Below are 17,842 nucleotides of genomic sequence, written 5' to 3'. Positions count from 1 at the left end.
TAAATGTTTTATTTATTATTTAAGGAAAAATCAGTCCTGGAAGAAATTGATGTGATTGTAAACAGTCTGCTAGATATTCTGTTAAGGACCATACTAGAGATCACCAGCCGACCACAACCATCAGGATCTGCTCTGCGCCTCCAGTTTCAAGATGTGACTGTAAGTTTCTTAAAATTAAATAGCTCACAATTGTCACTGGTAGGACTACTAGATTTGTGATGTTATTGTCTTTGTATTCACAGTGTTAAGATTTTGTGTATAAAACAGACAGTGAGAACTACAAAAAGCTTTCCTGCATTTTACTCATTTTTAGTGGAAATAGTGATTTTTTTGAAATTAAATCTATTGATAAATTGTCACCAAAAAAGCAAAAAAAACAAAAAACCAAGCCCAAAAGATAAAATTTCCTTTAAGACTCTTTCAGGTTAGTAATTATTTCAGTATGTTTCTTTTGTTGGCAAATGTAATTGCTTTCTGGAACTCTCTTTAAGTTTGAATTCCTGAAAATGGAAGAGTATCAATCCATAACATTTTACTTCCTAAAATGCATGCATCTTTTCATGATGGAACAGCTTTAAAATGTCTGCGGAATCTATGATGCTAACTTGTACAAATCCAGATTTATTAATTGAAAGGCATTTTGTTGTTCTCTTGGCTAAGGATTTGAGCTTTGTTTCTATCACATGAAGTAGAGCATAGAGGATAGATTTAGAAGATTAGCAAATGACGTTTTTGTGAACCTGCAATAACAACTCATGCAAATTAGAAGGTTGAAATGCAGGCATTTACAGAAAAGTCTGTGATGAGCATTGATCAAAGAAAATGAAGTGTTATTTTACTTTGTTTGCAGCAAGGTTTTCACTTTACTTTTCAAGGGCAAATTGGTTCTGATATAGCCAGGGATGTGACCCCAATATGATGTGAGGGGGTAGCATTTTGTGTAGAGAACATACTATGTTGAGTGATTTGCCATCTTGACTAATTAATTGTCCAATATTTACACTGTAACAGTTTTTGTTGAAGAAGAGATGGTTGCTGTTCAAACTAGAATTTCCTCTGAGATCAAATATTTCAAAAGCATTTAATAGCTGTGGAAGAAATGTGTTGTTGGTGGTTTTTTTGTTTGTTTTCTTTTTTACTTTATCCAACGGAGAACAAACTGTATATGGAGTGCTTTATGGAGCTGACCAAGCTCAGTAATAAAATAACACCATGCTTTAATCATTGTGATCCAGCAGCACTATGCATCTAAGAGTTTGGTGTTTTTTTCTTTAAATTCCAAAATTACAAATGTATGCTGTGTGGCATATCAGGCCACCAAAAGAAAATCTAAGCTGAAGAAAGGGGAGTAGTATTTGACACAGTAGCGTAGTAAAGCTCTGAGCTTATTGTTTTTTTATGAGATATCCACTTGCTTGTAGATTAAGTTTTTATTAAACACCGCAACAGCCTAATTCTATTATACCATCAAAAAATTAGACTTGAAAAGTGCTTTCAAGTTGCAAAATTTTCTTTAATGCATTAGAAAAGCCGTGTCATTGTCACCACAGGCTCTCAAAGAATACTTAATGTGGAAGTGACTCACAACACAGCATAAGGCAATTATATACATTCATGTAGAATCATCATGCAGTATGGGCTTCTGGCAACACATGGAGGCAGATTCTTGGAACTATTTGTAGAGCAAGTATGATAAAGTACTCAGTGAGAGTACAGCAGTAGAGTCTGTTCCAGTATGTTACCATTATTTCAAACTGCATGTATCACAAAATATTCTTTGTGAGATGTATCATGGCAGCACACTTGATAAAATTCTGTCATAGTTTCAGATCAGATGCAGTCTTCCTTGTGGAAGTAGTCCCAAAGTGTGTAATATTCTGGGCCCATGTATCACTGTTGTTCTTCACAAACAAACAGCATAAAATCAAGCATCATCAGGCTTTGTGCACCATTTCTTTCATCTCAAGTAGTTTTGGTACCTGGATATCATTTAATTTGCAGTGAGCAGTCTTGTTAGATGGTAACCTGCAAGATGAATGTGATGCTTTAAACTGAGCACAAAGAAGACATGGCTTCAGGGTGTCAGTGTTAAAGATGTTGCACTGACAAACATGGAATTTAATGCAATGGTGAAGGTGAAGCTTCTGCTTTAGATTGTCAGTGATTTAGACATTTGGATTTCCTTAACAAAAAATGCATTTGTGTATAAAGAGTTGACAGAAAGCAATTTGATTAAAGTGAACTTTTATATTTCAGATTTTGGAAGTTTAGACTCTCAAAACTAAATGAATTGCAATTTAATTGTGAGCTCCATGTATTTTAATAATTGTGCTCCTTAAATAAGACACAAAAAATTACTTAAGGATTCTACTTACGTGATTTTAGTATACTGCTTGGCTTGACGTTTGACACTGGAATTGGATCCTAAATGTTTTTTATCAAGGTTGTTTTATGTGTGGAGTTTGCTTTTGCACGTGATTCAAAAGTTAGTCTGTGGCTAACACTGGCAGAAATCCTACAACATACATTTTTATGTTAAGTTCAACAAATGAAGCTGAATGTTCATTGCTATTTTAAAAACCAGCCTGCGTAGCTACCTACATTCAAATTAAAAACTTAAATTTAGAAGTCAGTTAAGAATTAGCTGAAGTTGGAACTCTTTTAAAGTTAATCTGTCTATCAACTATAATAGTGCATCTCTCTATAATAGACTGTGATTTTTAATATACCACTGTAAGTTGAAATAAATGTGGGAACATAGAAGAAAGGTGACTAGAAAGGATTGCTTAAAATGTCTGATCAGGAAAGGAAGATTCCAAATGTTCACACGCAAATTTTGTCACTCAAGTCAGCAGTCAGGTATACAGAGATTTACAGGATAGTAGCTGTAACCTTTATGTTTATGCACAGAGCATGAGGATGCAGAGATTTTAAAGCCTTAGGATATTGTTTTGAGATTATGATTCTACGTTTCTATGAATGCTATGTTCACTGTAAAACACAGTGGTCTTACAGGTAGGTAATTAATTTGAGATCATTACTTCAGTGTGAAATCTTATTATCAGCAAGACAATTATTACTTTATCACCATGTTGCCAGTGAAAGACATCACCTTGTACACCATTGAGTATACCAGGTATAATCACAAGTGAATTAGGCCTTCCAGTGTTAAATCCAGAACAGCCACTCCTGTGAAAACATACTTCCTTTTCGTCTTATTTTCTGGTTTTAATGAAAGACAGTGGAAAATCTTCCCAAAATTTGACAAACTAATAAAACTAATAAAAGACACCATTTTGAAGTGCTGTTATCATACCTATCTGTTCTGCCAGTCTCATTCTCCATTCCTGGTAGATCCAGGCCAGAAATGTATTTCCCATTTTTTAGCAAGCTTGTAAGATTTCAGAATTGTTCTTTATAAGCGCTGGGATACAAACCAGACCTTCCACTCTGTCCTCATCCACTCTGCAGTCAAACCAGATTGATACCATTCAGTGTTTCTTCCCAATTTGAAAGTGAATAAGAAGAAAGGAAAGGAATATCAGGAAAACATGTTCCTTCCTATAATGTCCTGGTCATTTGATTGCTGGAGATACCCAGTGCGATTTTCTGCTCTTTTAATGAGAAATTCTTCTTAGGCCCAAAGAAACTTCCAACCAAAATATTTTCAGTTTGTTCAGCCCTACAAATGAGTTTTCTTTTTGACAAATTTTGGTTTTTTGAGATGACAAAATGTTTTGAAAATTTCCCAGCTAACTCCATTAATTTCTTCCCTAAATGAAAACAATAACATTCTTCCCAGCATTGTTGCAAAATATTTGTTTATATTTGTTTCAAAACTGAGTTGACTAAAGAGATTGTAATTTTAGCAATCTAAGTAATTTGTTTGAAAACAGATACAAGGGAAACAAATCACAAATTAAAACTTTTACTGGTTTAGCCCTGCTGGAACTATTTAAAATAGATTTTGCTAAGCAAGTAGATTTTGCTAAGCTAAGCATTTGGGGAGGAATATTTCTTTACATGGGAAGGAAGTGCATAGATGAATTGATGTATTTTCACAATATGTGGAGTTGAAGCCTAATTGTAGATTAATTTCCCTTGCATATGTTAATTATTTTGAAGTGCTTATAATGTAACAGTTTAAGCTCAAGTGCAGAAAATATTATAATATTCCTACTCTTGGTTTATCTGAACAGGGGGAATTTGTCTCTTGTTTGTTGTCACTCTTGCGACAAATGACTGATAGACATTATCAACAGCTTCTTGATAGCTTCAATACAAAGGAAGATCTGAGGGTGAGTAGCAGAATTGTATTTCCATTTGTTTAGGTCTCCTTGACCCTTTTTGATATATTTTTCTTTAAGATATCCCCATGCTTTGATGAATCACTTCAGTATTTAAATGGAATCTGTTTTTCAGATTAGCTAATTATTTCACACATTTTCTTGTGTACTTGAGTCCACTCTTACAGTGGGGCAAGGATTCTGTTGCTTCTACAATGACAGCAGAGAGAATATGGAGGGACTGTGTAATTGCTTTAAAACCATGAACTTTGCCTTCAAACCTGTTTTAAAGATGATGTCAATCTAAGGTTACGCTGCTCTTCTTGATTCTTTCTTTCAGGTGGCTGGGGTTTTTTTGTTTTGTTTATTATTTGCTTATGTTTTTCATTCATTAAATTATATATGGCAATAGCAAACATGCAGCTTGAGAAATGCACATTCAACTAACTCTCCAGTTTTCTCAGCTGTGCAGCAAGTCCATTGACAGGAAGATGTGTCAGGCTTACAGCCTGTCTGCCTAGTTCAATTACGAAAAAAAGTAGCTGCAGAGCTCTTTCAAGGCGGCTTCTACCAGTTTCATTAATTGATTTACTGGGTTTGTAGAGATATAGCATTTTTGATTTCTTTTTTGTAGGAGGGGGTGAATTAAAAAAAAAAAGTTAAGATTTTCTACATAAAGATAGACACTAAGATTTCCACTCTCTTAGACCCTGAAAAGCTTATATAGTACCATATTTGATCCTCACAAAAAATCTTTATGCACATTATTCAGCCAGTAATTATGTCCTAGTGTGATAGTGTATTTTAGATGTTAAATTGCCATTTGATAAACTTAAGTACTGCCTTGAAAAGGGGAGTCCAGTCATGGTGCAGTTTTAGATTTCTTTAAATTCCTGATAGGTGTTTAGCGTTGTTCTGAAGAGAGCATCCCACTTGTGAGTGCCTTTGCTTTAAGTGAGATGGTCACATTGAGCTTGAAAGATAGAAAATGCTGCTAAGAAGTTCTCATGAATCAAGAGCACTACCTAGAAGTTGTATAGGGTGGATGATTTTTATACCAGTATCACAGCATCTGTTTTCACCTAACATAGTTGCTATGCTTAGACAATTTTTAGTATATATTGTGGAACCTAGGCATTTTTTAATGAAAAAAATTTCCCTTTTGTTTGAATTCTGAGCAGGTATTCCTGGAGGTTTCAAGCTTCATTTTTGTTTGATGTATCTGTGAAATACAATGTTGAGTTTATTCAGACTTTTCTTCCTTATAGAATATGAAAAATCTCTAGAATTAATGCTTGAATGGTATTTGATTTGACACATTTGAATTCCCCCCACGCACATACACTACTATTATGCAGAGACATATGGAAAGCAGCTGTAGCCAGTGCCATGAGCTATCAAAATAGAGGTCTTAAGAACTGAAGTCCACACAGTTTGTTATTTCCATTCATATCTCATTGAATCAGCATCAGCTCTACAAGTGACTCAGTGGCAGCAGTCTGATTATCATTAATGCAGCATGCCTTGTCTCCTGAATCTTAAATAATATATTGTTTTTTCCTCTCACTTGAAAATATCAAATATCACTGAGAGCAAGACAGAAAGATGAGAGCTAGTGTGTGAGGCTGACACTGCTGTTAATCATAAGGTGACACTGCTGTTAATCATAAGGTAATTTTGTATGTCTTAGGTTATCTAAACCATCTTACTGCTTTATTTTTCTGCTTTGATTGCCAAGTGTAGAACTTCCTTGTATTTTGTTCTGCCTTAAGATATGTGCCTTAGGAAATGATGTCATTACAGCTAAATGAAAATTCAGAAGGCATAAATATCTGTGATAAGAACTTTTTTTTAGAGTCTGAAGTAATAGCCACAGATAATCTTGTGCTTAGTCAGGATTTAAACTTCACTGGCAACTCCTTGAGCTTGCTATAGTTTTGACTCCTCATTTTGCCCCCATTCAAAGATGTGAAAGTGAGTTGGGTGGAAGTTGGGTGAGTTGGTGTGGAAGCTACATTACAAGTTACAGATCTGATACAAGGTTTCCAAGGGACTTATCTCTGTGTAACCTAGGCCTTTGAATTGCTATCTGCTCTGCTTTTTTTCTGTGACTGCCTCTGATTATAATTAACCATCTATACTGAATGATTAGACACTTGCATCACCAGACATTTCATCTTTCCTCCACACTAATTCTAAAGGCAATTATGTCAGATATTTGCATGAATGTATGTTTGCACAGCATTTGTGATACAATTAATAAAAATGCCCCTACCAAAGCACTTCTCCAAACAAAAATTCACTCATGAAAGTACTTGCAAAAAAGGAATGAAGGTTTTATCATCCTATCAAATTATATTTGCAATTCTTAATATTTTTTTTAAACAGCCTATGCCAAAATTACTGAAGGCTGTTTCCACCTTGTTAAACACAGAATAGCAAAATAGAGACTTTGAAGGAATGACATGTACACATTTTTAAATTACATACATCTGAGTGATACATTAAGCAAGTGGTTACTTATGGAAATATTCCCTCTATTTTGTAAATATATTTATCTTAAGTAATTGACGTGGTGACTGTTTTTGTCAGTTCTTTGAGAGGTTTTTTCTGCATAAAGCAGAAGATAGAAGAAACATTTTATGTTTGAAAACATGCAAACGAAGTAAAAAAGAACTGACAGGGATTTCATGGCTGAGTGGTAGAACCGGGGACTATATTTCACTCACTTTTTGAAATTGAATTTAAAAAGGCAGTAATTTAAATGTTTTCTTTTATCTTTCAATGTTATTTTAAAGATATGTTCTTTGTGCTTACCACATAATACTATCTTCTTCTAGTAAATATATTTTACAGCAATTTATAGAATAGAGGCACCCTTGTAGGCAGTTATTTGCTGCTGTGAAAAAGCTCAAATATAATTTATGACAAAAGGTAACAGTGAAAATTATAAATAGGAGGAGAGAAGTGGGAAAGTGAATGCAAAACCCAGTATATGTTAGCATACTGTAGCTTTGACCACAGCAGTGTGGCTTTGATCGATATGTGTGGAGGTCTTTAATTAATAGATTAAGAGAAGACAAAGCACCTGCCAGAAGGCCTAGTTTTTATTTATTGGCAGTGTACCCTACAAAATATGGCAGAATAGATACAGAGATCTGATGAAAGAAAAGATAATATTTCTTAGGCATGGATGTAAATCTTACTAGATCTCTGATCCCTCTCTTCCAGCCAAAGGAGCTTGAGCAGGGCAAAGGTGGGTGCTGAGCCCTAATACCAAGTGCAATTTATTCCACTGTTCTCTAATGGCCCCTGGGTCACAGTCTGGGACGGAGTTCTGTAGGCACAGGGAATGTTTCTGGTGGAGGGGCTCATTTCTAGCCAACATCCTTCCCCTTCTATGCAGGGACATCCATTCATGTATGGGACTTCTGAAAGGATAAGTGCTGGGGCAGAGGGGTAGTTCTAAAACAAGTATTTGGGTGGCTTCTGATGTAGCTTAAGAAAGAAGTGAAGGAAAGAAGATCTGGGAAAGGAGTTGGCCACAGGATGGTTGAGTTGCCTGGGCAGTGACAGCTCACTGTCAAACCATGCTCTTTCTTGTTGGCAGTTTGGCACTGTGGATGCTCTACAAAATCTTGTAACCAAGTAACCTAGTAACTCTGCAGTGTGAACCAAATCAATGGATGGTCAAGCAAGCAGCTTCAAAGTGGACTGTTGACTCAAATTAAAATTCTATATAGATATACCCTGAGAAATACAGTGAAGAGTCTGACCTGCTTTACAGAGGATTTTACATACAGGGAAATATGCAAGAAATTCCAAGGCACTTTTTGTTAAATTAATAGGTAGTTCTCAGTCTTTCAGAAGGCTGTGCTTCTCACTTAAGTGTAGGTTGAAAATTTCATTGAGCTAACATTACTGCTCAAGGAAAACCAAACTCTGGTATTGTGATATTATTTAATCATAGAATCATAGAATGGCTTGGGTTGGAAGGAACCTAAAGATCACCTAGTTCCAATACCCTTGCCATGAGCAGAGACACCTTCCACTAGACCAGGTTGCTCAAAGCTCCATCCAGCCTGGCCTTGAACACTTCCAGGGATGGGGCATCCACAACTTCTCTAGACAACCTATTCCAGTGCCTCACCACCCTCATGGTAAAGAATGTTTTCCTCATATCTAACCTAACCTGCTCTCACTTTGGAGCCATTCCCCCTTGTCCTGTTGCTACATGCCCTTGTAAATAGACTCTCTCCATCTTTCTTGTAGGCTCCCTTCAGGTACTGAAAGGCTGCAATTAGGTCACCCTGAAGCCTTCTCTTTTCCAGGCTAAACAAACTGAATTCTCTTCGCCTTTCCTTGTAGGAGAGGTACTCTATTTCTCTGATCATCTTTGTGGCCTCCTCTGGACTTGCTCCAACAGGTCAGTGTGCTGGAGACTCCAGAACTGGATGCAGTATTCTAGGTGTGGTCTCACCAGAGTGGAGTAAGGGAGCATAATCCTCTCCCTTGACCTGCTGGCCACGCTGCTTTTGATGCAGCCTAGGACACGACTGGCTTTCTAGGCTGCAAGTGCACCTTGCTGGGTCGTGTCCAGCCTCTCATCCACTAGCACCCCCACGTCCTTTTCGGCAGGGCTGCTTATCCCCCAGCCAGGGGTTGCCCCGACCCATGTGCAGCACCTTGCACTTGGTCTTGTTAAACCTTATGAGATTCCCATGGGGCCAATTCTTAGGCTTGTCCAGGTCCTTCTGGGTGGCATTCTGTCCTTCAGGTGTAAGGATGTTTAAGTAGTGTGAGATAGTACTAAAGCTTATAGTACTATTACTATCTTATAGATTGTAATAGAGCTATGTAGGAATATTAAGAGATGGTATTTAGAGTATGTAAAAAGACAAAATTACTTCCTTGTTGTCTCTTAAGATAGAAGGCATATGAGACATTAGTTATATCTGTACTCAACCAACCAAATGTTAGTTCATTTATACTTAGGGCAAAAATGTTTTTTAAATGCTAAAATCTGTTACTAAATCTACATTTTGCACCTAATATCGCTAATCATTAAATTGATGACACAATTTTCTATTTTTTCTGTTAAAATCAGAAATAATTAGCCTGATGTTAATGATTCAAAAATTAATGCCAAAGTCTACATTTTCTTTGTTTTAAAATGTACTTGAAATAAAAGATGTATTCTGTTTTTAGCCTAGTTACCTAAAGAAATTAAGTACATATGATCTTCCCCTCTGTCTGTTATTCTTTTCCTAATGACTTTTGAACAAGCTGCCAAATTTCAGCTGTGGCTCATGAGTCTCAAAGGCACTAAGTTTACACCTCACACAACCTTGGGGTTTAAGTCTTCAAATCACTGCATGGTTTCCCAACAACAGCCATTTGGCTTCTTCAGTTCAGCAGTCAGTTAGTTAGATCTCTAACAGCAGCAACAACATATATCATGTCTGGACAACAGACAGGCTAAAAATGGAATATGGGAGAATTTGGGATGTTATTGTGAGATGACATGCAGCAAACGTTCAAGGCGTTGCCATATTGTTGTGATTATGGGATAGAGCTGCAAGGAAGGGAATTTACCTCTAATAACAAACAAACAGAAAGGCAAGCAGAAGTGTTGACATTTAAGTACAAGGTGCAAAACTATAGAGAAATGATCTGGAATAAATATGTTGCTTGTAGAGATACTTCTTTACCTGTAAAGCTGGTCACCTGCATTCAAACTGTATGTTATCTGCAATAAGTATCATTTATACTCTTTAATACAGATAATTTTTTGGCAACTTGCTCAGAAAACAGGTTGTCTCTGTTATGTAATCTTCTCTGGTGGGTGGGTGTGGGGATCTCATCTGCCTTTCCCAACGCCTGCATTCGTCCCCCTTTACAGTGATTCTCTAATGAAAGACATCTGTTGTGCCATGCCTGTCATCTACACTTGGATAAATGCACTTCAGAATATATTTTGATGTTCAAAATTGTTTGGTATTCTTTGGCTGTATCTTCCTCTCATCTGTGTTTCAGGCTAACTCTCCACAAGTGTTGTGGGCAGAATCAATAGCAAACATTTCAAGGTCAGGTGCTGCACTGATTCTGTTAGGCGTGTTTATATCACTTGCCTCATGCTCTTTGTGTTGTCAAAAGCTCCATTTTCTTACTAAAAGAATACTAGCAGTGCTATACAGAATCAAGATAGCCCATTAGAATTATTACCCTTGATGTTAGTTTTATTTGTGAAAGGAAAAACTGAAAAAAAACATGCTGAGAGGAATAGGTTTTTTATTTATTAGTGAGTTAAATGACATAGATGATAATGCTAAAAGCTTTCAAGCAGTACTTTCTACATTCAAAGTAGCTCACATGTGTTCACTGTTTTTATAGATTTAGCAAATGAAGCAGAATAGTTAGGTGACCTGCACACAGCCAGCCAGCTGCGATACCAGTTATGAGGCCTGGGCATCACTATTGAAGTCACTGGTCTTTGCCAACTCAGTGATAAAATTGTCCTTACACTCTCTCTCTTTCCCACCAAATAATACCACTTTTAGAATAAATCTTGAAAGTGATGAAAACCTGACATGATTAAGGAGATATTCTGAACTCTGGTGTTTGTAAAATGCTTTTTTGATTTGCAAATTGGTCTCGAGATCGCGTTTGTGGAAGTGTATGGGTGGAAACCAAATGCATCTTTGACATTTATCTTATACATTGCTGTCAATCAAATGGCACATTGTATTATTTTCCTCCTTTTAAGAAGAATGGATTAAATCACTATTTGAAGACTTCTTGGGGAAAAAAAAAGAAAAACATTCAGAGGTGTATCTATGTTGAAAATAAATGAATTAATGCAATTTTGCTATTTCTATAATGATTGTTTTTCTCTCTGATTAAAATATTTTTAAAGCTAACCACTCTTTTTTAAAGCAGCAAAGATATATGACTGCTTCTTTTCCTTCCAAAGGATTTCCTGCTGCAGATTTTCACAGTATTTCGGATACTAATACGACCAGAGATGTTTCCAAAAGACTGGACAGTGATGCGTTTGGTTGCAAACAAGTAAGGCATTTTTAATGTTAATAAAAAATATGGGTAGATGCACAGATCATGGTAAAAATAAAATTATATGATATTTGTAATAAAAATTCAATATATCTTTTATAATGCTGTCTGCGACTTTTCATTTTTTAATTTAAGATTTGAAATCTCTGACTTTTTTTACACTACAAATTTTTATAATTTAATCTGTACCTCTTTCTGTTCTGAATTTTACTAAGCACATATAACTGGAAATTCAGAAACACTTACAGAATGAAGCTGCTAAGCATCAACAGCTTTGTTTTCCAAGTACCAAATGACAAGTCTCAACAGATCTTCATTTCAAATCTGTTTATTGAAATGCTGAGTTGGTAAAGATCTGTTTGCTCTCAAGAAGAAATTATCAGCTGTAATATCATTAACGATGTTTTTGCATGTTTGTTCATTAGCATCAGAAAAATCACAAATTTAAAATCACAAATCAAGAAATGAGGTACAGCACAGACAACATTCAAATAGAGCCCTAAGCACTGCTTATTAAGACTTTCAGATGTAACCTGCCTTTCAGCCATTCTTTTTCCACTCAGGCCTATTTTTAGAGAAACAGGTTCCTGGCATTTCTAAGAAGCAATTACAATGAATCTGAAACTATTGACTTTTAGTTCACCTGTATCACCACCTATCCTTTTTTGCAGTCTTATCTTTTAGATCAGATAAGCCAAGCTGAACAGTCAACACAATTATAGAAACATCAATGCCAGCAGAGGAGGGGGGTTGTGTTGGGCAGACCTAGGAATCCAGAATGTAGTATTGACTTAAACTTTCATGATACATATTGCAATGCCTGATTGAAATTGGGTTTTATTCTGCATTTTGCCTGCTGGCTCCAAGGAGAATTTAAATTCATGGTGCCATACTGACTACTAGTAGCAATATTGTTGGTACAATTAAATTTGACAACACTTGCATTCATGATCTATATTTGTTATGTGTGTGTGTGTGTATATGCAAACATAATAGTATTTGTCCAAACTTTGTCATGACTTGAAAAAAAATAACATTTTTTGTTAACTTTTATTACCTCAGTGTTGCTAATCTTGCAAAGTTCGCATTCCAGGGGAAAAAAAGTTAGTAACTAAAGAACTGATATGATAATTTGTTTCTGTGTATGATATTAAACAAGATATGACTGATACCAGCCTGCATCTGGTAATCATGCTTAAGAAATAAATGAGGAAACACAGGAAACAGGGAAAAAGCATAGGAACTTTTAGACTAAATATATAATGTAAGAAATTGTTATATATTTCCGAAACAGCTGGCTTGGCAGATAGCTTTGCAACAGCTGACATGTACAGAACTAAGATTTAGGAACGACCTTGGCACATGTTTCTTGGCTGGTGATCTTCAGATATGCTACAGATGATGATACCAAGTTCTGCAAAGGAGTATTTTTCTTCATCAGTATTTTAGTTACTATCACACATCTCCTTTTATGAGTCGATGTCTTGTTGTTTCTGACCATCTAGAGAGGATCTATGTCCAGTTCTGTCAGGCAAGGAAGACAGGCAGAAGCTAACAATAACTGCTGGTGGGAATTGGCCACAAGAAGCTAACCAGATCGGCTAACTGATCCTGATAACAATTGCATAAGCGCTACTGCCAGCAAGTGGGATGTAATCATACCTTTACCAGTTCAGCTTTCAATGATTGCTTCGCTAGGCATTCATTCCTTTGTGGATGAAGTACTGGTTTGCTACTAAACGGGGGTTGACCAGGTGTGCTTTTATGTGTAGTGAAAACTGAAGCCTCATTATTCCTATGTTCCTACTCTGTTCCTTTTTGAGGCAGCAGAAAGGAAAACCCACTTCTGTTCTTTCTTCATCTGCAAAGCACTAGTTTTTCCAGAGCTGTTTCTGAGTGGGAGCTTCATCCTTTAACTCGTGTCCCCAACTGCAATTGCAGTGGCTGCCTTCCTTCAGCTTCCTCAAGGTGTTCAGAAGCACAGTCAGAGTAGTAGCTTTGCTAGAATAGTCCCAGCCCAGAATCTTTAAGTGCAAAGGAAAGAGCCTAGAGGCAGGGTGCAAAATTAGGGCACTACCCGCCCCACAGAGAGAAGGGCCTGTGAGCTGTTGTTCCTGACCTTCACTTGCTTCACTTCCAATGATTTTAGACTCTTCAGGACTCTAAGCGAAACTTCTTGAACTCCTTGCTCCATTCATGTGTTAAAGAAAAAGCTAGAAGGTCTAGCCCATCTTTTTAAGAGCAGAATCAACTAATCCATTAATATTCTGGGTCTTTTCAAACTCCTGCTTCTCAGGAGTAAAACAATTGTCATGTTTCCCATGTCTGATGGCTGCCTTCTCACCTGCCTGGCCTTACACTCAAGAGACTGTCAAGAGACAATCACTCCTGAAGGCAGTGATTGTCTTGAGAGCTTCACCCACTGCTGCAGTCACATCACCAGCAGCACTGTCTTTTCTCTCCCCTGTCCCTAGAGTAGTATAAAAATTCAAACTGTCTGGTATTTACAGGAAGAGAGATTTAGCCTGTCTGAGCTGAGGGAAGAAATGAGTCTTAGCAGGGATATAATCAGGTAATAAGCTTTTCCCGGGAGGGGAGGAGAAATTCTTTTTTTCCTCTTATTTGTATATGCAGAATTGCTATTACCTGAAAGATTTTTAGATGTCTACAATGCCATAATTTTTACAATATACAATATTTCCATATAAAAATATTGCTGCCCCTTGGCTTCTAGGTTGTTTTTTTCTTTCTCATTGCAGTGTTTTCAGAAATTATGTAGCATCTGGTACTTGGGTGCTGTCTGGGATAAAAAAAAATCAAAACAGAAGATACTGTGAGCTCAAGAAAGCAAATCTGTAACTATCAAGAAATTAAGATGCTTCATGAAGACACGTGTGATCTATAATCCTGAGTGTTCTGATGCTCAACATGAAAAAGTATTAATGGCTAGCATTATGAACTACCAATTGACTTCTAAAATTTGAGAAATAATGTAACATTTAAAAAGGCAGACTTAGCACTAAAGCAGAGAAATAGATTTTTTGAATTGTGTTCTGTAATGGAAGAAGAACATGCAAAAGATCCTTAATGTATATTAGTATCTAGCAGTCAAGCAATGAGACAAATAACTGTTTAAAGCTTCATAACCATGTAATATCTGTTGTGAGATAATCAGCATACATGCAGCAAAGCAAAATCATTACTTATGGTTATCTGATATCCCTAACCTGGATGTTACTACTGAGTGACAAAATATGGTTTTACATATACTATGGGAAATATAGTTTTAATTTCTTTCACTATGGGGAGAGACTTTCTTTCTACACCAAGTAGGTAGTAAGCTAGCTTGCTGGCCCTGTAAGTAAAGCTTCTACTTGTAACTGCAAAGAAGCACCACATGACATAGGAAGATGTCTGAATCAGTTGCCTAGTACCAGAGATAAATAAAAATATTTATAACAAAATATACCTGACTGAAATTGAAGTTTCTGGAGAAGGCCTTTGCAGTGTCCCTGTCAATTGGAAATCACTGTGTAATGGTCATTTGCTTCAGTTACCCTAAGGTTAGGAAAAGAATGACTTGTCTAATGCTTCAATTGTCTGGCATCTTTTGAGAGCATCCAACAGACTCAGCTGAACTCCAGGTATATCAATTGAGAAGACAGTTGGAGAGCAAAGGAGTTTCTATTTGTTGCTGAGCAAAGGTTTGATATTCATACATACTATGCCTATGTATTATTGAACAAAGAACTAATTTTCTGCTGCTCTTGGTATGCAAGAAGCTTTAATTTTCAAGATCTCTGTGTAATTAACTATGTCTGTCCTTTAGCATTTTGATGAATGGTAGAGATGCTAGGTCATCCAATCCTTAACTTGAATTTTATAAGCACACAAAATGGATTTATGAATAGTATTATTTGTAGTAAAATGATTGATCTGTAAAATAAGTATGTTGTTACATAGTATGTTGCATTTCAAATGTATATACTGAAAGTTGGGCATAGCAGAGAATCCTTTTGATTCTCAAATTCAGTAATGAGTGAAATACATTATTATTTTTTAAAAAGTAACTGAAATTGAATACACAGTAAAGAAAGACATCGAATTAGCATTAGTTTCACCATTATGGCACCTTTGAAAAATCCTGTTATCTCCCATGGAGTAGGAGTCTGAGACTCCTACAATGAACAAAAATTCTTGCTTTTATGTAATACACACTGTTGCTCACAACATTTTTGCTTTTATGTAACACAAAATGTTGATAACAGCTGAACCTGACATTCAGTCTGTCATGAAAAGCATGCATATAATAGGTATGCATGTATGAATAAGTTTATAAACATACAACAATAGATACATACACTTATACATGACTCGAGGTTTATTTCATTTCTTTATGAAATATGAAAGAAACTTTTTCTGTTCAAACATCTCTGTGTTCAAGAATATTTCACTCTGGATGACTCTTTCCGTCTAGCAAAGGATGGAATGACAAGCTAATGTTATATATTTTTCCCATATCAGCATGAAAAAGGAAAACTTTTGTTTTCTACCGTTGGCTGCCCAGGCAAAAGCCAGGTTGCCAGAGCACAGCCCAGGCAGTAAACAATCATTGAACTTCTGCATGTTTGAAACAGTAGAAAGGTTTGCTCTGAAAATCTGATGGAAAAGCTACTCCATCAACAGTGGTCTGACCAGACCTTGGGTTAGTATCCTGTGTATGAGCTCAGAATAATTTAGCAGCTAAAGGCAGAGGTTTTTCTCCTGCAAAACCGTCAGTGATTCTGAACAAATATGTGGCAGGTGGTAAGAGGAAGAAAAGCAAGTCTTGTCATAAACTCGGTGGTTTATAGTTTAATATGCAAATGGATTTCAAATAAATGTTGTTGTTTGGAAATTGTTGGCTGGGAAGCAACTTGGAATGTGAGTACTGTACCAGATCAGGCAGCTTTCCCTCTGGCTTCTGTCTCTCCTTTGTGCATTTTTGCTTTCTTTTTAATAAAACTAACATTATTGATAGGAAAAGAGGAAAGAGCACCCCAAACCTTAGCTTGTTTTCTGTCCTACCTGATTTTCGATTGTTGTAGATTCAGAATAATGGATTGTGGGTCAAAAACAATGTCATCTTTCTATGTTCAGTCTGATGTTTTGAGGTTTTTTTCTACAACACATACACACTCTCATGCTACAGACCCACATTTTATCAACTAATCCATATTTTATCTTTGGCTTACCAAATAAATAAAACCTGAGCTAAGTTCCCTATAGCAATAAATACTTGCATTGCAATTATTCTGTTATCTCAGGAAAATTCTTCAAAAAATATTCTAAAACTTGCATTTAAGATTTCTACTTTATTCACTTTTTCATAAGAATTGAAGCAGATCTTTCTCTTCAGTTTCACCTGCCATGGAAAGAATTTAGCAAGAAAGGAATTGTCTCAGACATAAATAGAACTATATAATGTAAACTTGGCAGTATGGTTATGGATCTTATGGAATTTTCTCTTGAGTAAAATTTTTCAGGGTTTTATTATTTTGGACTTAGATTGCAGTTTTATGTAGCAATAGTTCTGATGAACTGACCTTTTCTATCAGAACATCTTCCTGAAATATGCAAACTATTTCCATTTTGTGAAACATGTGGGCTGTAAGTTAAATCATACACAACAGCAAGAATGACAGGGCTCTTATCTGTACCTTGATTATTAGCTTTGCTTATATTGCATTTTGCTAATGTTTCACTTTGTCTTCCATGTTGTAACAGTGAGGGCTGTACACAGGCTCTAAGTCCCCACAGGGGAAAAAGTGGGGTAACCTATACAGATGAGTGCTAAATATGGAACATTACTTGGATAGAAAAGCTACAATATAATTATTGAGAAAATAATATGTATGAAAATGACTCGAGCAATGGAATAGGAACAAATGAAAATTGAGACTCCAGCAGTGTTCTAAAAACAGTCTCAGAACTGGCTGTTAAAGGTGTTCAGGCACACCAAACAAGAAGGTAAAGTTTGGCAGGGACAGTAATTTTAAAAGCAGAGAGTCAGAAGCAAACATTTGAACAACTAAAATGCCTAAATTATACATAGCCATTTTTTATTCATAAATGTGAAGAGTGAAAAAGTGCCAGAAGAAAAATATAATTTGTCTCCTAGGTGGGTTGGCTAACATGTAATTCTTCAGTGTTGTGAAGATGAAAACTATGATAGCTTTAAAATATATATTTTGGTGTAATTATATTTAATTTTTTTTTAGTCCTGAATGCATTGCAAAAAACAGTAAAAAAAAGACGTTCAAAATATGGAAAAGGAAACAAATTTTAGCATTGTAACAGCATACAGGTCAAGAACTATGTTCAAAGGCAAACTAGATGTATTAATAGTAGAAAAATGGTAATTAAAAGAAATGTATAGTTATAACCTTTTTCTCAGAAGATCATTAAGCAGTTGATTGTTGTAAAATACATGACTATAACAACAA

The 17,842-nt window shown here is 36.0% G+C and overlaps 1 protein-coding gene across 1 annotated transcript in view; it reads left to right on the top strand.

Annotated features, from left to right (window-relative positions):
* The window catches only part of DOCK4 (dedicator of cytokinesis 4), a 154,063-nt gene that overhangs the window by 87,213 nt on the left and 49,008 nt on the right, over positions 1-17,842 (top strand). The window contains exons 25-27 of the mRNA XM_018080173.2: positions 25-159; positions 4,200-4,298; positions 11,260-11,354. Coding sequence (XP_017935662.2) covers positions 25-159; positions 4,200-4,298; positions 11,260-11,354 — 329 coding nt within the window. The remainder of the gene's footprint in view (positions 1-24; positions 160-4,199; positions 4,299-11,259; positions 11,355-17,842) is intronic.

Source organism: Manacus vitellinus, unplaced genomic scaffold (genome assembly GCF_001715985.3).
Source record: "Manacus vitellinus isolate BGI_N305 unplaced genomic scaffold, ASM171598v3 scaffold_5_pilon, whole genome shotgun sequence".
Lineage (NCBI taxonomy): Eukaryota > Metazoa > Chordata > Aves > Passeriformes > Pipridae > Manacus > Manacus vitellinus.
This window is presented reverse-complemented; position numbering and strand designations above follow the sequence as displayed.